This window comes from Chrysemys picta, chromosome 23, assembly GCF_011386835.1.
Source record: "Chrysemys picta bellii isolate R12L10 chromosome 23, ASM1138683v2, whole genome shotgun sequence".
NCBI classification, from domain to species: Eukaryota; Metazoa; Chordata; order Testudines; family Emydidae; genus Chrysemys; species Chrysemys picta.
In genome coordinates, this window is record NC_088813.1 from 2,198,364 (window position 1) to 2,220,412 (window position 22,049).

The following is a 22,049-nucleotide window of genomic DNA, read 5'->3' on the forward strand; positions in this document are numbered from 1 at the left end:
AACAAACAAACAAAAAAGCAATGGCTGTTGAAAATAGCAATTCCAGTCCTAATAACCACTGGGAAGCATTTCTTGCTCAATTTTATCCTACTTTTTTCTACAGCAAGTTACAGTGGATCAGTATATTTGCTTTGGGAGAAATGAAGTAACAGCTGCCCAAATTGAGCTGTGGCTCCGCAGGGGAGCACGGCAGCATGTATGCAGCAGCGTGTCTGGCGCTGCGCGAAGCCAGACACGCTGATCTGAGTGGCACGGTAAGGAGGCTGGGGGGGTTCGAGAAGGGGTAGGGGGTTCCATGGGGGCAGTCACGGGACAGGGAGAGGGGGGTTGGATGGGGCGGAGGTTCAGAGGGGGCAGTCAGGGGCAGGGAGAAGGGGGCTTAGATGGGTCGGGGGTTAGATGGGTCAGGGGTTCGGGGGGATAGTCAGGGGACAGGCAGCAGTTGGATAGGCATGGGAGTCCCAGGGGTTTGTCAGGGGACAGGTAGGGGGTGGGGTTCTAGGGGGGAAGTTGGGGGGGTCTCAGGAGGGGGCAGTTGGGGACAAGGAGAAGGGAGGCTTAGATAGGGGGTGGGGTCCTGGGGGGCAGAGGTCCCGGGAGAGGGTGATCAGGGGACAAGGAGCAGCGGCGCTTAGATGGGGGATGGGGTCCCGGAAGGGGGCAATCAGGGGACAAGGACCAGTGGGGCTTAGATAGGGGGTGGGATCCTGGGGAGCAGTTAGGGCAGGGGTCCCGGGAGGGGGTGGTCAGGGGACAGGGAACAGGAGGGTTAGATGGGTTGGGCTTTTCTATAGGGCCTTCTGTTGGTTCTCAGCTCCCATGCTGGATCCCTGCCGCTCCTGCAAATGGGCTGCCCCAAGCACATGCTTGCTTTGCTGGTGCCTAGAGCCGCCCCTGCCCCTAACACCAGCCCTGGCTTTTATACACAGAAACCCCATTATTGCGGTGCAAGTGGGCCGTGGAGTTTTTATAGCATTTTGGGAGGGGGTCTCCGAAAGAAAAAGGTTGAGAACCCCTGCAGTAAGGGACACAAAAAACCTGGGAAAATGGCACACATCATAAAACAGCAAGAATGAGAATATCAAGTGCACAGCATAGCTGCTTATTCAAATCTTTCCACTAGTCATCTAAGGAAAACATTTTTAGACAGAAGTGTAATTCTTTAAATGCTGACTGGGTCCCAATTTTTGCTTAGTGGTTTTGCTTTCATTTTGGTGACCATGAACAAGGATTGCCATGCCCATCGTAAAGTGACACACATAAGCCATGGCAATTGGGGGGGCAGAGGGGGAGAGAGAGAAAAGAAAATTGGCTCTTCAGTTAGTGGTTACACTGGGTGCGCCTATGAATACTATTGTCCCAGCAAGTTAGGATGGTCCCAGAATGCTTTGCTATAAGAAGTCATGATCTTCTATAATAGACAGCCAACCATAACCTATGAAAAGTCCTTAGTTGCACAAACACAGTTCTGCTTTAGCATACCCAGACAGTTCACCACTGGAAACTCCACACATCATTAGTATGCCTAGTATATGATCTACATTAAATTCATGTTACAAAGTTTCCAGACACCTTGTTGTAATTTGTAGAGTTTTCTGCCCTAGGAAGGAGGATTTGGAAGGAATTAATTAATTAACTAACCAAGAGTGCTATCACTGCATAGATTAAGCTTCCTACGAGTTTCACTCTCCTGCCACATGCACACACAACATAGTGGTGGGTCAGAGCATAAGATGGGAAAAGGAAGGAAAGGGATACAAAAAAAAGCACTAGGCAATAAGTTCATTGCATGCCCATAAGACACCAAGAAGAAAGCTATCAACCATATAGCCCAATGGATGTACAGGACTAAGCAGTCAGGTTTAGTAGCGTTTGTGTTGCCTAATTGCATATTCTAGCCCACAGCAGGTAAACTATAGTGATGCTTGAGAAGTTAATTTGATGGTTGTGTTGACTCTGATTTCCCTGCATTTTTGTACCAATACACTTGGAAGCGTCACCCTAGAAAGCACTATTTGTTAAGTACCAATAATCCCTTCGAGTGAAAGCTGAGGGTTTTTCTATAACAGAACTACACTAACTGGAAACTAGATTCATTAGACTGCCACCAATGATTAGTTATTTAATCCAGCCATTAAATCCAGATCAAATCAACTAAGATCTAGTTGAAGCACTCAAGCATTGGCAGCTGCGTCCTGCTTACATTCTGAAAAAGTTTAGAATGTTCTGCACTTCATATGGAATGTTATAAACATATTCGATAGCCACCCAGGTGTCTATTAAACATAGCAGCCCTCAGATTTGTACTGAGCAGCTCGGAATAACAAAACAGAGACTACAGGAAGAGAGGGGGCTCCCTTTTATAAGTAGGAACCTTGTCACTGGAAATCCCATCCTGTAACAGATTTCATCTGACAAATTTTTCATCCCAAAAAGAGAAAGTCAAAACCATCAGATTTTTCATGGGAAGGGATTTCCAGAAAATTCTGTTCGGGGAGAGCCAAACCAGAAGCTTTTGGTTTGCTGGCTGGCCACCCAGAAGACTCTTTGCCTACAGGTAGAAACTGAAACTGACTAAAGCCTTCCAGGCAGGCAGCCAGGGAGCCTTCATTTAGATTTGGACGCAACATGGAAGGTGGCAGTTATGGGTTATAAGCTCTCACTTGACTGGCGTAGAGGAGGGCGCCACAGGTCACCTTCAATGGTGGGAGGAATCACTGCGTTCTATTGAAAAAAGCAACAGAGGGTCCTGTGGCACTTTTAAGACTAACAGAAGTATTGGGAGCACAAGCTTTCGTGGGTAAGAACCTCACTTCTTCAGATGCAAGTAATGGAAATCTCCACAGGCAGGTATAAATCAGTATGGAGATAACGAGGTTAGTTCAATCAGGGAGGGTGAGGTGCTCTGCTAGCAGTTGAGGTGTGAACACCCAGGGAGGAGAAACTGCTTCTGTAGTTGGATAGCCATTCACAGTCTTTGTTTAATCCTGATCTGATGGTGTCAAATTTGCAAATGAACTGGAGCTCAACAGTTTCTCTTTGGAGTCTGGTCCTGAAGTTTTTTGCTGTAAGATGGCTACCTTTACATCTGCTATTGTGTGGCCAGGGAGGTTGAAGTGTTCTCCTACAGGTTTTTGTATATTGCCATTCCTGATATCTGACTTGTGTCCATTTATCCTCTTGCGTAGTGACTGTCCAGTTTGGCCAATGTACATAGCAGAGGGGCATTGCTGGCATATGATGGCATATATAACATTGGTGGACGTGCAGGTGAATGAGCCGGTGATGTTGTAGCTGATCTGGTTAGGTCCTGTGATGGTGTAACACGGCTACCCCTCTGATACATGCGTTCTATTGGTCAACCACTGCTCGCCACAAAGTTGGCAGACCCCGGACAGTCAAGTGCTGACCCCGCCATGGTCTGTCCGCCTCCTGGGGTGGGTGGGGCTAAACCAAAAGTTGAAATCCAGATTGAAACCTTGCACCTAACAAAAATAAGAAACCAAGAACTTTCCAACTTGGAAGCTGGAATGTCAGGACCACTTGTCCGGGATTGACCAATGATGACCTACAATACACAAACAGCATACAGAAGTCAGCTTTGATAGACCGTGAGCTGTACACACTCAATGTTGATATTGCAGCACTTCAGGAAACAAGACTTGCAGATAATGGTTCTGTCAAGAGACCCATTACACCTTATTTTGGCAAGGTAAAAGCAGTGAAGAAAATCGTCTGCACGGTGTCGGTTTCGCTGTGAGAAACAAGTAGGTAAAGCTCCTGGAAACATCCATTGGGAAGTCAGAGCGTATCATCTCACTTAAACTTCAGAAGACCATCGGCTCTGTGACCATCATTAGTGCCTATGCACCAACACTCAAATCTAACCCCAAGGAGAAGGATACATTTTACGACTCTTTGCATCAAGTCATCAAAAGAATATCATCAACTGAGCAACTTTTCCTCCTTGCTGACTTTAATGCAAGAGTTGGTGCAGACAACAACTCATGGCCAGATTGCCTAGGACATTTTGGCATTGGCAAGATGAATGAGAACGGACAACGACGTCTTGAATTCTGCGCCCAAAACAAACGTGCATTTCCAATTCATATTTTACAGGAAAAGAGTGCCACAAAGTGTCATGGCGACATCCACGATCAGGCCACAGGCACCAATTAGATCTTGTTATTGTCAGGAGGAAAGACCTACCCTTAGTGCAGAACACTCGCACGTTCCACAGCGCTGATTGTGACACTGACCACTCCTTGATTATTAGCAAAGTGAAGATTACAGCCGAGAAACAACATAGAGGAAAACCTAGGAGCAAGCCCCAAATCAATGCTATTAACACTGAAAACCACAGGAAATGCCAGGAGTTCGTGAAGACTTTTGAACTTTGCGTGAATCATAGAATATCCGGGTTGGAAGGGACCTCAGGAGATCATCTAGTCCAACCCCCTGCTCAAAGCAAGACCAATCCCCAGACAGATTTATGCCCCAGATCCCTAAGTGGCCCTCTCAAGGATTGAACTCACAACCCTGGGTTTAGCAAGCCAATGCTCAAACCACTGAACTATTCCTCCCCCCTTTAAAAAAAAAAAAAAGGCATGGGAAGTCATTACCCGAGAAGGCAGAGGAATTTTGGGAAGATTTGGGAAGAACAATAATCCATGAAGTATATAAAAGGTTGTTACAAGGAGGAGGGAGAAAAATTGTTCTTCTTAATCCCTGAGGATAGGACAAGAAGCAATGTGCTTAAGTTGCAGCAAGGGTGGTTTAGGTTGGACATTAGGAAAATCTTTCTGTCAGAGTGGATAAGCACTGGAATAAATTGCCTAGGAAAGTTGTGGAATCTCCATCATTGGGGATTTTTAAGACCAGGTTGGACAAACACCTGTCAGGGATAGTGTAGATAATACTTAGTCCTGTCTTGAGTGCAGGGGATTGGACTAGATGACCTCTCAGCCCTTCCAGTTCTATGATTCTATGAAACAGCTTTAGCTACATTTGGGGGAAAGAGACCATCAAAAAAGGACTGGTTTGAAGAAAATGAAGCAGAACTATTACCTCTCATCAACATTAAGAACACAGCCTCTATCTGGAACACAACAAGAAATCAACGAAGTATCAAAGTGAGACTTTGACATTCAAAAACCGAGGTACAGCGAGCAAGCAGATGTTGTGCAAATCATTACTGGATCAAGGTCTGTGAAGAGACACAGACAGCCTCAGACACAGGAAATCTCACAGTCATGTATGATGGCCTGAAGAAAGCTCTAGGTCCCACTGTCAACAAGGTTGCCCCTCTCAAATCACACAGCAGTGAAATCATTATAGATAAAAGCAAGCAGTTGTCTCGTTGGGTTGAACACTATTCAGAGCCATATGCACAAGAAAGAAACATCACTAGCGAATCACTAGACCAAATGCCAACTCTACAGGTAATGCCAGAACTAAATATGGAGCCCACTGTAGAAGTGGGCAAGTGGCAAGGCTCCTGGAAAATATGGCATCCCAGCGGAAATCTTCAAGTGTGGGAAAGACAGCCTATTACCATATCTTCATCAGCTGCTACTTAAATGCTGGAAAGATGGTGAAGTACCACAAGAGTTGCGTGATGCAATCATCATCACTTTGTATAAAAATAAAGGCGAAAAGGGCAATTGCAACAACTACAGGGGTATCTTGCTACTAAGCGTAGCAGGAAAAGCTTTCGCAAAAGTCATCTTAGTGCACTTACAACAACTGGCGAATTGTGTCTACCCTTAATCATAGTGTGGATTCAGGGCTGGAAGATCAACTATAGACATGATATTTTCTCTTTGTCAACGCCAAGAAAAGTGCAAAAAGCAAAACGGACCATTGTACATCACTTTTGTGGACCTAACCAAAGCATTCGACACAGTCAGCAGAGCAGGTCTATTTGCAATACTAGAAAAGATTGGATGCCCACCAACCCTGTTAAGTCATACATTCATTCCACAACAACATGAGAGCAACTGTCCAGTTTGACAGGTCCACTTCGGACAGCTCTGAGATGAAAAGTGGAGTAAAGCAAGGATATGTTCTTGCCTCTACACTCTTTTGAATCTTCTTTCCGGTACTCTTGAACTGTGCGTTTAAGAACATGAAAGATGGAGTGCATCTCCACACAAGATCAGATGGGAAACTCTTCAACCTATCCCAACTTAAGTCAAACACCAAAGTCAAAAAGGTGCTAATCAGGGAACTTCTATTCGCTGATGATGCTGCCCTCACAGCCCACAATAAAGATCTACTACAAGAACTCATGGACTACATTTGAAGTACCTGTCAGGCATTTGCTCTCACTATTAGCATCAAGAAAATGGTTGTATTAGAATAGGTGGGTTCCACAAGATCCTTCAATTATCCTACATGCAAACCAGCTAGTAATCGTCCAAAAGTTCAGCTATTTAGGTTCTACAGTGACCACCAACCTCTCACTTGATGAAGAGCTAAATGTTCGCATTGCAAGGGCTGCCACCACCTTTAGCAGACTGACTAAAAGAGCATGGAACAACTCAAAGCTTACCATCAAGACCAAAATGCTAGTGTACCAAGCTTGCGTCCTCAGCACTCTCATGTATGGTGGGGAAACATGGATAACTTATGCTCATCAGGAGAAAAGGTTAAATAGTTTCCAACTACGTTGTTTACACCGTATACTCAACACCAAATGGCAGGATAAAGTCACCAATGCAGAGGTTCTTCAAAAGGCAAATTTACCAAGTGTGACAGCCCTGCTCAAGCAAAGACGTCTGCGCTGGCTAGGCCCTCTGAGTAGCTTGGAAGACGGATGCATACCCAAGGACATGCTATACAGGGAGCTATCGGAGGGAACAAGAACAACAGGACGTCCCAAGTTTCGCTATAAAGACACATGCAAGCGAGATATGAAGGAATTTGGAATTGATCCTGACCAATGGGAAATCTTGGCAAGTGATCATAACAAGTGATGCCATTGTCTTCATCAGGGTATCAAAGTCCATGCAGAAACTGGTTCCTACAGCTTAAAGAGAAAAGCGCTCAGAGGAGGAAGCAAGCAGCTCCCAACCCAAATACATACATTTGCAATAACTGCCAAAAATCAGGCAAATCTCCGATTGTCCAATTCAGTCATATGAGACATTGCAAACCATCTACATCATAGGCTGCAATTCCCAGAGTCTCTCGTAGACGAAAGGTTGCCAACAAGCCTTACCCAAGAGATTTCTTTGCACTGGAGTAAACCCAATGCAAATAAATTGGATATTTCTTTTCATAGAATCTGTAACATGAGATTCTATGGCCATTTAGTTCACCTCTGGGTGTCAATGCAAGATTCTTCACTGCACATTTTCTAGATTTGATCAACTCTAATTTTAATGTCCAGAGAAACTGAGCTTCTTCCATTTCCTTTGGGAGATCATTCCATCATTAGGAGACCTCACAGTTGGGAAGGTTTTCTGGGTTTTCATTTGATTTTTCCTTTTAATAATTTTCTCTTATTACTCCTAAGTTAGTTCTCTACCACTCTGCTGCTTACACCCTTCAATTATTTGTATGCTTGTGTACAACTGTAGTCGTTGCTTAGGACATGTCTACACTACAGAGTTTTGTCGACAAAAGTTATGCCGCTTTAATTAAACCACTGTTGCATGTCCACACTATGCTCCTTGTATTGGCAGAGCACAGGCATACTAGCAGCTCTTGCATCGACACAGAGAGCAGTGCACTGCGGGTAGCTATCCCACTGTGCAACTGGCTGCAGGGTGCTTTGGGAAGGGTTTTCAATGCCTCATAGGGCAGGCACAGCATCACATGATGCAGTTTTCTTAATCCCATTGTTCCATGGGCATCCTACTAGAGTGCCAGCCGCTTTTCAACTGAAGTGGGGGGTGGGAGGGAGAGAAGGGGAGGGCATGTGTGGGGCGTGTGTGTGTAGAGACAGAGACAGACTGTTTTGGGGGACTATATGAGAGTGGGGGAGGAGTGTGTATGTGAGAGACAGAGTGCGTGTTAGGGGAAGAGTGAGTGTGTCAGCATGCTGTCTCTAAATTCAGACAGCAACCGGAAGCATCCAGTCCTGAGGCAGGGAAAGGGAGATGTCTCCAACATCAGCCTCCATCCCCAGTTCTGCACACCACAGCAGTCTCCCTCCCATCCCCTACAGCAGCAGTCTGCCTGCCGCTGTGTTCCCAGTGCAGGGGAGAGCAGGATTCCACATTAACGATTTGCTCTTTGCTGCCAGAATGGAGCAGCACGTTCAGCTGTCAGAACTTCCCAGAGCTTTGAAAGGGGAAGGCGTATGCCTTTGTAGCTGGAATCCAGGGCAGCCAAGTTCCTAACAATCAGCAGAGCGATCACGGTGGGTATTGTGGGATATTGGGGGAGGCCAGTTATGGCGACAGAATTAACAGCTGCAGCTTTACAACACTTTGTCATTTTAAATTTGCTGCAGAAAGCGTTATGCCTCTTGTCGAGGTGGTTTTGTTTTGCCGACAAAACTAGCTTTGCAATGTGTTCACCTCCACTGTTTTGTGTGGCGTAGACAAGGCCTTAGACAATCTATGTGTAATTGCCTTAGGTCGGACCTTCCAGACCCTTTGAGAATGTTGGTGGTTCTATCTGAACTCCCTGCGGTTTGTCATCCAGTGGTGTAGTCTTCTCTACAGTGTTTAAAGTTACATTAGGCATTTTGATTGCCATAACTTATTGCTGCTGATCATTCTCTTGCCTAGTCTTTTGGCATTACAGGTGTTTCTCCCCCTTCAGAATATTATCTTCTCATTATTTCTCCTAATTTAGGATCCAAGAATTTTGTTAGTGTGACATTTACTCTCTCTTCTAAATCATAAGTGAAGCTTAAAATAGTATCAGCTACATCACAGATCCTGCTCTAACCTGCAGAAGCCTGAACACAGCTTGATACATGGCTGTTAATGCCCCTTGTTTATGACCCTTCAACCAGTTTTTGATCCACATGACAGTGTCCATAGCAAGCAGATATTAATGGCTTTTGACTCCAGTACAACTACCAAATTCCCTTCATCCACCAACTTAGCCTTTTTGGGAGAACTAGAGTCATGTTTATGCCCTGCCACACCACACACACTCCCCCTCTACTGCCACCCTCCCACCCTGCAGAGTTTTGCTCAGGATACTGCTCACTAACCAGAAGAGACCCAGTCTATTTCCATCATATACATGCACACTTACTTGTTTGTTCAGGTAATACTTACAGGTTTTCCTGCAATTTGCTGGAGTCCTGTTTGGTTCCAAGCTGGCTCATCAAATTCTTTATCTGAGAAGCTGAGGAAAAGAGTTTACAATGGCTTGGTGATTTGCAAGGCAAAACCATTTTAAAACAACACAGACTCCTTCTTGCTTATTTTTCTTGACGTTCCCCTTCTAGCTGCATTACCATCTCTCCCACAGAAATGTTGCTATCAAAGTTTTGTTGAAGTAAGGCTTGCCCACCACTTTAAGATGTACCTGTTGTCTCAATCTAGATGAAATAAATGGGCCAAAGATGTTAACATAACGCAGTCATTGTCCAACATTAAATTGTGTTAAACAAGGTCTGCTTAGTACCATAGCAAATACCATTAAAAACATTTTAACCTTTTATTAAAGAAAGAAAAGAAGGAAAATCAGTGAAAGCATTTGAAAAGTAAAATATTAAATAAGGCCTCCATTTTAACATCCTGTGTTCCGTTTCCCTTTAGCTGGAGAGGGTTTTAGCCCCCCCAGATTGACAGTCTCTTTGAGGTGTCAGATGGCAATAACTGTCCTTTTAAGGGAAGAGAGAAGATAGTTGAGAGGGGCTGGAGTTGTTATTGCTGCTGTTAAAGTTCAATCCCATTTCATCTCAGGTGGGCACTGGAATTCAGCAGGAGCTGGTAGAAATGGTGATGTCATCAGAGTCACTCTCTCAGGACTGGTCTGGGTCTCTCTCAGGATCAGAATGACAAAGGCCATGTGTCCCACCAAACGCAGCCAGGAGAGGAAGCTTGCTTCGGTAACCCCTGCCTGTTGTTTTCCCCAAAGTCTCTTTATTTAAGGACCCAAAAAGGGAAGTGATGGGTGAAATAGCCAATACCCTTATTTTGTACACCAATTTTGGCTAATTAATTTCCAGTTCTACATCTCTTGTTTTTACCAAGCATGGTATCAACACACTCCTTGAATTATATCAATGTGGCCTTTTTTGTTTGGACTGATTTAGTCTCTGTCTGGTTCTTTTGCACATTGATAACATTCTTTATTGAAAATAACTTCCAGACTAAATTTCTAAGCAGGCAAAAGTTACAGACCAATTGTCACAACATACCTTACCCTAAATGCTTTTTATGTTAGACCAAGTGAGGGTGTTTGAAGTAGTCTGGTCATTGATTTGTAGAGTGCTTACAAGGGACTAGAGTTTTACTAAAGGGTTTAATAAAATAGAGGGGCACCACCAATTTAGAAAGTCACATTTATGAGTTTACCTGTTGATACAAACATCTAGTATTGCTATAAGAGAGAGGAAAGTTATTTCTCCAATTTGTTTAGTTTAGACCAGTGGTTTTCAAACTTATTTGATTGGGCCCTCCTTCTTTGCCTCTGTTGTAGTTTCCGTACCCCTCCCCCGCAAGTACATATACTACCCCCAGCTCTGAAGGCAGACCGGAGAGCAGCAGCTGCTGACAAGGCACCCAGCTCTGAACACAGAGCACAGAAGTTAGGTTGGCAAAGTGATATTTGTCAATATCACTTTTCACACCAGACTCGGTGCCACATTACCACCATTACTTCTGCGCTGCTGCTGCCACCCCAGGGCTGAGAGCTCATCATGTCCAGGTGAGGGATTGTGGGGAGGGAAGGAGAGCCTGAGCCCAAGTGGCAGGGCTCCAGGTGTCCCCTTTATCCCCGACTCCCGGGTGTGCACTACCCTTCTGCACGAGGCCCAGCCACCAGGGCTGACAGCCAGAACTCAAAAAAAAGCACACAGCTCGCGCCTCCCTTGACACATTCCCACGCCTCCTGGGAAGCCTGCTCCATAGTTTGAGAACCGCTGCTTTAGACAAAAAGTACTTTCAATAGTCAGTTTCATTATAGTCAATTTTTCCTGTGTGTGTTCGTGAAAGACAGCAAGAGGGGAGAGAAACAGTTACAAATACAAAAACATGGTTGTGAAGTTGCTGAAGCTATGAGGGACTCAGAGGCAGGTGCACAAGACTACTTTAGCCCCTTTTTTTTTTTTTTTTAATAAACGGAGTAGTTTAAGTTCATGGTATACCTCTAAGCACTGTGGAGAACCTCAAGTAGCTACCCTTACCTACTACACCCAGCTCCAGCCCCCCAGTACACCAGTTCTGGAGTTGAACAACAGGAGTTGTTCATGATTTCTTAGCAAGCAGTGTAAAAATCTGAATGAACTTACAGGATGGATATTGCCTTTATAGAGCTGGCCTAAAGAAGAGTTTGAATTGGAGATTTAGTCAGTAAAGTGATCTGTTCCATGCAGAGTTCCCCAGCACAGTTTTTTGCCTGTGATGTTACCAACAATACATGCTCTTCATCAGTGGAAGCAGGAGACAGCAGCCACTGACTTTGGAGGAGTATGAAGGTATCTTTGCATTTCTGGTACTCTAGTTACTGGAGTGTTCTACTTGAGCTATTAGAATATATTGTAGTTGCGGGTCATCTTTGAAAACTAGTTTCGCATTGGGAAGGAGGAAGAATCTTAGAAGATGTACATGAACAATCTGCATTTAAGTGGGCAGAACACGATTCTTCAAGTCTAGTTCTTCCTGTTGACTATTTCAATTACAATCTTGTTACATTGGGATTAGAATGCCACTGTTTTTGAGAACAATGAGAGTCAGAATGGGGAGTGACAAGTGAATCAATTCCATCATACCAGAAGAACATTAGGTCCAGTCTACACAAAGAAGTTGCACTATTTAACTAAAACTGTAAATAAATTTAGTTTAGTTGGTGTGACTTCTTCATTTAGATTGTGTCTTGGATCAAGTCACTTATGTTGGATTTGCTCATGAGCTATACTGGAGTGTATTGAAACTATACTGATTTGCATTTAACAATGTCTTTTAATGTAATGCCTAACAGCACATATAGTACAATGTGGCTTTATGGAATAATTAAATACTGGAACTCAGAACCTTGCCTGGGTAGCATGTTGATTTTCTGGAAGTTCTATTAGTTCTCACAGTACACAGTTGTGTAGTGAACTCCCCATGCACTAAATTCCCCTACCTGAAGGAGCCAAGCATCACAGATTTCATGCCAGAACAACTCTTGTAATGGGTCAGAAATCTAACATCTTCTAGAGCAGGGGTCAGCAACCTTTCAGAAGTGGTGTGCCGAGTCTTCATTTATTCACTCTGATTTAAGTGTTTGCGTGCCAGTAATACATTTTACTGTTTTTAGAAGGTCTCTTTCTATAAGTCTATCATATATAACTAAACTATTGTTGTATGTAAAGTAAATAAGGTTTTATAAATGTTTAAGAAGCTTCATTTAAAATTAAATTAAAATGCAGAGCTCCCCGGACCGGTGGCCAGGACCTGGGCAGTGTGAGTGCCACTGAAAATCAGCTCGCGTGCCATAGGTTGCCTACCCCTGTTCTAGAGAATCAAAGAATCATAGAACTGGAAGGGACCTTGAGAGGTCATCTAGTCCTGCCTTGAGTGCAGGGGACTGGACTAAGTATTATCTAGACCATCCCTGACAGGTGTTTTCCAACCTGCTCTTAAAAATCCCCAATGATGGAAATTCCACAACCTCCCTAGACAATTTATTCCAGTGCATAGCCACTCTGACAGTTAGAAAGTTTTTCCTAATGTCCAACCTAAACCACCCTTGCTGCAATTTAAGCCCATTGCTTCTTGTCCTATCCTCAGAGGTTAAGAAGAACAATTTTTCTCCCTCCTCTTTGTAAAAACCTTTTATGTACTTGAAAACTGTTATGTCCCTTCTCAGTCTTCTCTTCTCCAGACTAAACAAACCCAATTTTTTCCAATCGTCCCTCATAGGTCATGTTTTCTAGACCTTTAATAATTTTTGTTGCTCTTCTCTGGACTTTCTCCAATTTTTCAACATCTTTCCTGAAATGCGGCACCCAGAACTGCACACAATACTCCAGTTGAGGCCTAATCAGTGTGGAGTAGAGGGGAAGAATTACTTCTCATATCTTGCTTACAATATTCCTGCTAATACATCCCAGAATGTTTGCCTTTTTTGCAACAGCATTACACTGTTGACTCTCATGTAGCTTGTGATCCACTATGACCCCCAGATCCCTTTCCACAGTACTCCTTCCTAGGCAGTCATTTCCCATTTTGTATGTGTACAACTGATTGTTCCTTCCTAAGTGGAATACTTTGCATTTGTCCTTATTGAATTTCATCCCATTTACTTCAGACCATTTCTCCAGTTTGTCCAGATCATTTTGAATTTTAATCCTATCCTCCAAAACACTTGCAACCCCTCCCAGCTTGGTATTGCCGCAAACTTTATAAGTGTACCCTCTATGCCATTATCTAAATCATTGATGAAGATACTGAACAGAACCGGACCCAGAACCGATCCCTGCGGGACCCCACTCGTTATGCCCTTCCAGCATGACTGTGAACCACTGATAACTATTCTCTGGGAACGATTTTTCAACCAGTTATGCACCCACCTTATAGTAGCTCCATCTAGGTTGTATTTCTCTAGTTTGTTTAGGAGAAGGTCATGCGAAACAGTATCAAAAGCTTTACTAAAGTCAAGATATACCACATGTACCGCTTCTCCCCCTATCCACAAGCTTGTTATCCAGTCAAAGAAAAGTATCAGGTTGGTTTGACAAAATTTGTTCTTGACAAATCCATGCTGACTGTTATTCATCACCTTATTTTCTTCTACGTGTTTGCAAATTGATTTCTTAATTATTTGCTCCATTATCTTTCTTGGTACAGAAGTTAAGCCACCTGGTCTGTAATTCCCTGGGTTGTCCTTACAAGTAAAGCTCAAAATAGTCTTAAAAGTGACAGAAAGCTTTCAGATAGTACTCTATGCACAGATGATCGAAGCCAAGAAAGGTGATGAATGTAATATCTTCTGTTTAAAACCCACATAAATGGGGGAAATTGATTATAATGAAATTTACTACTGAAAGCACCTTTTGTCTAAAGTAACCAAAATGGAAAAGTAACTTCTCTATTACAGTAATATTAGGCATTTGTATCTATAGATAAACTCAAGTTGATGGTGCCCCTTTATTTTATTAAGGCCTTTGATAAAACACATATTCCTTGACTATTTTGAGAAACTCTTGTGCTAGTCCCACACCTCATGTGCTGCTCTGTGTTGGCACTAGTCAGGTGTAATAATCTAATAAGGGGCATAGCAGCAGGAGGATTCTGTTCTGTTTCACCCAACTGGTCATGAAAAGAATTAAAGCAAGGCAACACAAGAGAAGAGACAGACAGGTGAATGGGTGGGCAAGAGAACAAGAAAAACCACACTATTTTTGTCTTATAGATATGAAGCCTTCACTGTCTCATGGGAGGAAGAGAAGCAGACATCGCAATGGAGGGAAGTCAGGGGCTCATGAAGAGAACTTCCAGGAAAACAAGTCCCTTGGAAAGTCAGGAATGGACTAGCTCAGGGGTAGGCAGCCTGTGGCACGTGTGCTGAAGGCGGCACGCGAGCTGATTTTCAGCGGCACTCACACTGCCCGGGTCCTGGCCACCGCTCTGGGGGATTCTGCATTTTAATTTAATTTAAAATGCTTACGACGCTTCATTTAAAAAAAACATATTTACTTTACATACAACACTAGTTTAGTTATATATTATAGACTTAGAAAGAGACCTTCTAAAAATGTTAAAATGTATTACTGGCATGCGAAACCTTAAATCAGAGTGAATAAATGGAAGACTCGGCACACCACTTCTGAAAGGTTGCTGACCCCTGCTCGTGTTAAGCCAGAGGGCCACCATACTGTCAAGGGATGACTAGCTGTTGCAGCAACATGGATGGGTGCGTCTGGCAAAGCAGGTTGATAAACAAGGCCAATTACAAGGGAGCTGCTGTGGTTGATTGACCTCCTTCCCCGGCTGTGTTCAGTTACTTCAGGTCACTTAGATACCTGCTGACGTTTTTAGATTTTAGAAATTCCATATAACTCTTCCAAGAGATCAGTAGAACCTCTCCTGCAGACAACCAACTGCCTAGTAAGAAATACGTGATTCCCATTAGTTATCTACTCTGGAGTTGTAATGAGTAGCTTGCCGTCATTCGTTATTGTCTAGACCGGGAAAGAGGTGGAGAGAAGCTGCAATGCAAAGACAGGCTAAAGACAAGGATGGAGAAGGAATTCAAGGGAGCTAGAGAGGCCCAGGGGTTGGGTGCAGCCTGCAGCAGCAGCGGGGTGAAAGCTGTGAGAACAGTTACCGGGGGGGGGGCAGAACTCGAAGGTGATGCCCCAGCCGTGGGGGAGGCAGGGAAGGGGCGTGTCAGGGACAGCAGGGGAAGCCGCAGGATTCCGTGTGGCTCGGCAGGGAGCGGCGAGGGGCCGGGCAAAGCCCGGGGCCGGGAGGCGAGGGGGGCAGAGCTGTCAGCGCGGGGCGGCAGGAGGGAAGGAGCCAGCGCAGGGGCAGGGCTCAGGCTGAGAGGGACGCGGGGAGGCCGGCGGCAGGAGGAGGCTAGGAGTCGCGGAGGTGGAGGGGCGGCCGGGAGGCGAGAGCGAGGAAGGGCCGGGCCGGGCCGCGCCGCACTCACTGTACTGAGCGATGCGCTGCACGTTGGCGCTGCAGGTCTGGATGATGCCGCTGAAGTCCCGGGGCGGAGGCTGCCCCTGGGGCCCCCCGGGCCGGCACGCGTCCAACGGGCCGTAGGACATGGCGAAGCCGGGCTGGGGCAAAGGGGTCCGGGGCAGGGCGGCCGGGAGCTCAGCTGAACTGGGCAGAGCACCGCCTCACCAACTGCGCGTGCGCACTAGCACCCGGCACAAGGGACAGGCCTCCAGGACGGCGCATGCGCACTCTCTGCCTTGTCTCAGCGGCGGGCGGGAGGGTACTTGGGCGCCATGGTTACGGGGACACGGGGTCTGTGGGGCCCGAGGGCCGCGCCGCTCACAGGGGCCCAGCCCGGAGCTGGCCAGCCAGGCACTGAGCGCCCCGCCAGAGCCTGCGCGGTGACGGTCCGGGCCCTGCCTCGCCTGGGCATCCTAGAGCGGCGCTGGGCTGCAGGGGTCTCGGGGGCTGGGCAGCGGAACAGCACTGGCCAGTGGCTACCTGCGCAGCCCGCCCCTTGGGAAGGGTTTGGGGTTCAACTGCACCAGCCCGTCAGTGCCCACAGCACTGGCCCTTTGCAGGCGGTACATAAGGAAGAGGACACCCAGGACATTGATACCGAGCGGTCTGGGGCCCTTGGTAAGCTGGCCGCAATCAAGCAGTGTGCCTTGGACTATTGCTGAATGTACGTGTCTACATTTGGGAACAAAGAATGTCAGCCATGGTTACAGGGTGGGGGATTCCATCCTGGGACACCGGACTCTGAAAAAATGTGGGGGTCATGGTGGATAATCAGCTGGACATGAGCTGCCAGGGTGATGCTGTGGCCAGAAGGGCTAATGTGATCTTTGGATGCATACACAGGAATCTCACCTAGGAGTAGAGCGGTTATTGCAGCTTGTATTTGGCACTGGTGCATAGGTGGCAGGTGACTCTTGTGTTTGGCGAGGCCGGGTGCGAGCACTGGAAGCTCCCTAGAAGTGGAGGGCCCCATCCCCACTCAGCCTCCTCCCCTGAGGTCCTGCCTGCACTCAGCCACCCCGCCTGAGGCCCTGCTGCAGCTCAACCTCTTCCTGCTCCCCCGTCTCTTCCCCGACTCCCCTACTGCCTGCCCACCACTCACTCCTCTCTGCCCCCACATCTACCGTTTGCTCCTTTCTGCCTTCTCCTGCCTTATGGGCGAGTGACAGGAGGAGGGGGCGGAGAGGAGCGGGTGAGTGGAGCCTCAGGCAGGGAAGAGGCAGAGCGAGGGCAGGGTTTCAGGGGGAAGAGGCGCAGTGCAGGTGGGGACTCAGGGCGGAGCTACGGTCTGGGCACTGGTGACCCCCCTCCCCCACATTTCTCGGGAGCTGCTGGTGGCAGCACTCCAAAGACGGCTGGCCGTCACATGTCCAAAGGGAGGTGCACCACATCCGGCATTTTTTGCCCTATTTGGAGAGGCTTAGCTTCCCCAAATCTCTTAGGCCCACTGCCCATGCACTGGTGTAACTGCTACTGGAATACTGCTGTGACGGGTTGGATCACAGAAACCCCCTTGGGAACTGCCACCTGGTGTGCTGAGACTATACCTTTAAGCCCGTTTTCCCTGGCAGCTTGGGACTTCAGTGCCCTGCCTGGTTTGAACCAGACACGCTTGCCTGCTACAAACACAGATCCAGGTCTGAACCACGTCCCTCAAAAGCTGCAGGCTTAACTGAAAACAGCTTAAGAAGTGTTCCTGTCTCCAACACCCAGGTACTCCAATGGGGTACCCCAAATAAATCTGTTTTACCCCGTATAAAGGATAAACTCATAAATTGTTCGTCCTCTATAACACTGAGAGAGATGCACAGCTATTTGCCCCCCCAGGTATTCATACATACTCTGGGTTAATTAATAAGTAAAAAGTGATTTTATTAAATACAAAAAGTAGGATTTAAGTGGTTCCAAGTAATGACAGATAGAACAAAGTGAATTACCAAGCAAAATAAAATAAAACACGCAAGTCTAAGCCTAATATAGTAAGAAAGTGATTACAGATGAAATCTCACCTCAGAGACATTCCAGTAAGCTTCTTTTACAGACTAGCCTCCTTCTAGTCTGGGTCCAGCAATCACTCACACCCCTGTGGTTACTGTCCTTTGTTCTGTTTTCTTTCAGGTATCCTTTGAGGGTGGAGAGGCTACCTCTTGAGCCAGCTGAAGACAAAATGGAGGGGTCTCCCAGGGCTTTATATAGTTTCTTTCTTGTGGGTGGAAATTCCTCCCTTCCCCTGTGTCGAATGTCCTCTACAAGATGGGAGTCACCTGGGCAAGTTACATGTCCATGCATGACTTAGTTCTCTACAGGAACGTTCCCAGGAAAGCTCAGATGTGGACTGGCATCTATCAAAGTCTATTGTCAGCTTAAGTGTTTCTTGATTGGGCACTTACTGAGAATAGTCTTTTCTCAAGAAGCTGACCAAATGCTTCACTGAGGCTACTTAAAATCAAACAAAATACACAGCCAATATTCATAACTTTGAATACAAGAATGATACATGCATACAAATAGGATGAATATATTCAGTAGATCATAACCTTTGCAGAGATATGTTAGGTGGCATATGTAGCATAAAACATATTCCAGTTATGTCATATTTACATTCATAAGCATATTTCCATAAAGCATTATGGAATGCAATGTCACAACTGTGTCCAGTTCTGGTGTCCACAATTCAAAAAGCATATTGATAAATTGTAGACGGGTCAGAGAACCACAAGAATGATTAAAGTATTGGCAAACACGCCTTACAGTGATAGATTCAAGTAGCTCAATCTATGTAGCTTAACAATAAGGTTAAGGGGTGACTTGTTTACAGTTTGAGTACTTACACGGGGAACAAATATTTGATAACAGGCTTTTCAATATAGCATAGAAAGGTATAACACAATCCAATGGCTGGAAGCTGAAGCTAGACAAATTCAGACTGGAAATAAAGCTTAATTTTTAACAGTGAGGGTAATAAATCATTGGAACAACTTATCAAGGGTCATGGTGGATTCTCCATCACTGACAATATTTAAGTTAAGATTGGCTGTTTTTCTGAAAGATCTGCTCTTGGAATTATTTTTGGGAAATTCTATGTTTTTTGGTATACAAGAAGTCAGACTAGGTTATCACAACAGTCACTTTTGGCCTTGGAATCTATGACTCCATGAATAGGACCCTATCAAATTCATGGTCCATTTTGGTCAATTTCACGGTCATAGGCTTTTAAAAATTGCAAATTTCATTATTTCAGATATTTAAATCTAAAATTTCATGGTGTTGTAACTGTAAGGGTCATGACCCAAAAAGGACTGTGGGGAGGGTCACAAGTTTATTGTAGGGGAGTTGTGTTTATTATATGGAGATATACCTATCTCATAGAATTGGAAGGGACCCCAAAAGGTCATTGAGTCCAGCCCCCTGCCTTCACTAGCAGGACCAAGTACTGATTTTGCCCCAGATCCCTAAGTGGTCCCCTTAGGGATTGGACTCACAACCCTGGGTTTAGCAGGCCAATGCTCAAACCACTGAGCTATCCCTGACCAATCATCCAAAAAGGTGTCCTGGAAGCTCTGAGGAATGTTCTGCCCGTGCCCTGTGAAATTACCCCTGTCCCTCCTGGCTGGTGAAGTCTAGTGAAGAGTTTCTAGCCCCCAGGACAAATGAGACAAAACCTCTTTCAAAGAAAGCATACTTCTGGATATGCTAAGGAATGCACTGGTTTCTCTGAACTTGAAGAAGTCTACACTTATTGCCAACAACCTCAGCAACACTGCCCATTTCCAGCTTCCCTTTTCTTGACAAGGTCACTGAGGAGGTTGTAGCATCCAGGCTTCAACAGCGCCTGTATCCTCTGCAATTAAGTTTCAAGCCAGGGCTGAGAAATGATCTGATTTTTTCACATCTGTCTTCACCACTGAGGATGTTGGGGAGATTCCTACATTATTCCTGCTCTTTACTAGTAACAAAAATGAGGTACTCTCAAGATTGAGGTGTCAGAAGTAGAAGTGCTGGAGCAAACTGATAATTTAATAAGCAACAAGACATCTGGCCAAGCTAGTCCATCCAAGAGTTCTGATGGAACTCAAGTATGAAGTGACTGAGCTGCTAACAAAAATACACAGTCTGATTAAAAACAGCTACTGTTCCACAGGATTGGAGGGTAGCAAATGCTGTACCTGTATTTAAAAAGGCTCTACATGTGATCTGGAGAATTACAGACCAGTAAGCCTTACATCTGGGCCTGGCAAATTGGTTGAAATTATAATTAAATATGGAATAACAGAACACTAAGAAAATCATAATCTGATAGGGTCTAACCAGCAGAGCATTAGCAAAGGAAAATCATGTGTCATTAATCTTCTAGACTTCTAATATGTCAATACAGTAGTGGTTAAAGGAGAACCAGTCAGCATAATTTATTTAGACTTTCAATAGGCCTTTGACAAGGTCCTGCCCAAGAGGCTACTAAAGAGCTAAGTAGTCACGTGGTTAGAGGCAAGTATTGTGATGGCATCAAGACTGGGGCTGGGGTGGTCAGGCCTAGTGATCAGGTGCAAGAATCTAGGGCAGGGATCAGAACCAGGGTTGGAGTCTAAGCCCTGGTCTACACTACGAGTTTAGGTTGAATTTAGCAGTGTTAAATCGATTTAACGCTGCACCCGTCCACACGATGAAGCCATTTTTGTCGACTTAAAGGGCTCTTAAAATCGATTTTGGTACTCCTCCCCGATGAGGGGATTAGTGCTGAAATCGACCTTGCTGCGTCAAATTTAGGGTAGTGTGGACGCAATTCGACGGTATTGGCCTCCGGGAGTGTAGCGGGCTGGACACCCGCTCCTGCCTGGAAGGGCTTGAAAACAGCCCTAGAGAGGGCTGCAGCTCTAAAAGCTGGGCTGATTGGGGAAGCGGCCGCAGCTGGGCCACACCCCAGTCAGGCCACAGCTGGCCTGTATAAGAGGCTGGGAGCCAGAAGCTCAGCGGTCTCTCTCTGTGTTCAGGGAGAGAAGGGCCTGGCTGCAGGGAGCTTAACTGAGTGCCTAGAGTGGAGCAGGGCTGGGGAAAGAGCTGGGGAGCTCCGGCCTAGGGAAGCCCCAGGCTGCAGGTCTAGGGTAAAGCCAAAGGGGCACTTGGGTTGCAGGAGGCCACCCATGGGTAGGCAGAGGCAGCAGGTCCGAACCCCTTTGCCTGTGATGAGTGGCTGATACTGCAGTCTCCGAATTAATGTGCTTAGTGTGGCCACATGCACTTGACTTTATACAATCGGTTGCCAAAAATCGAATTCTGTAAATTCGGAGTAATCAAGTAATGTAGACATACCCTGAATGTCCCCTTAATAAAATTCCCCTATTTCAACCAGGTGACCACTTGCATGCTGTGTGCTATCTTCAACGTTCTCCTCATCATCTTCCTCGTCCCCAAAATCCGCATCCCTGTTGCGTGAGAATCAATTGACGGAGTTCACGCACAGGAGTGGGGTAGTTGGCACCTCCTAGAATGGCATGCAGCTCATCATAGAAGCAGCATGTCTGGGGCTCTGACCCGGAGCAGCTGTTTGCCTCTCTGGTTCTTTGGTAGGCTTGCCTGAGCTCCTTAAGTTTCACGCAGCACTGCTGTGGGTCCCTGTTATAGCCTCTGTCCTTCATACCCTTGGAGATTTTTTCAAATATTTGTGCATTTCATCTTTTGGAAAGGATTTGTCTCCCAAAACAGCGATTAAATCCAGTACCCCCTGTTCAGTCCATGCTGGAGCTCTTTTGAGATTCTGGGACTGCATGGTCAACTGTGCTGATCAGCTCCCCACGCTGGCCAAACAGGAAATGAAATTCAAAAGTTCGCGGGACTTTTCCTGTCTAGCTGGCCAGGGCCGGCTCCAGGCACCAGCTTCTCAAGCAGGTGCTTGGGGCGGCCGCTCCGGAGAGGGGCGGCACGTCCAGGTACTCGGCGGCAATTCAGTGGATGGTCCCTCACTCTGCCTGGGAGCGAAGGACCTCCCGCCGAATTGCCACCACAGATCGCGATCGCGGCTTTGTTTTGTTTTGTTTTGGCTGCTTGGGGCGGCCAAAACCCTGGAGCCGGCCCTGTACCTGGCCAGTGCATTGGAGTTGAGAGTGCTGTCCAGAGCGGTCACAACGGAGCACTCTGAGATAGCTCCCTGTAACTTTGCGGACTCATCCCTGCGGTGCCTCCTGTTGGTCGTCTCCAGGAATTAGCTCTGCCAGCCTTGGAGCGCCCTCTGCAGGCCGGTAATCC

At 46.0% G+C, this 22,049-nt stretch overlaps 1 protein-coding gene across 1 annotated transcript in view; it reads right to left on the reverse strand.

Moving 5' to 3' along the window:
* Window positions 1-15,966, reverse strand: part of STX12 (syntaxin 12) — a 29,853-nt gene extending 13,887 nt beyond the window's left edge. Inside the window, exons 1-2 of the mRNA XM_005286254.5 lie at window positions 15,775-15,966; window positions 9,243-9,312 (exon numbers count right to left, since the gene is read on the reverse strand). Of these exons, the coding sequence (XP_005286311.2) occupies window positions 9,243-9,312; window positions 15,775-15,895 (191 nt within the window). The 5' untranslated portion in view covers window positions 15,896-15,966. The remainder of the gene's footprint in view (window positions 1-9,242; window positions 9,313-15,774) is intronic.
* Between the last annotated feature and the right edge of the window lie 6,083 nt (window positions 15,967-22,049).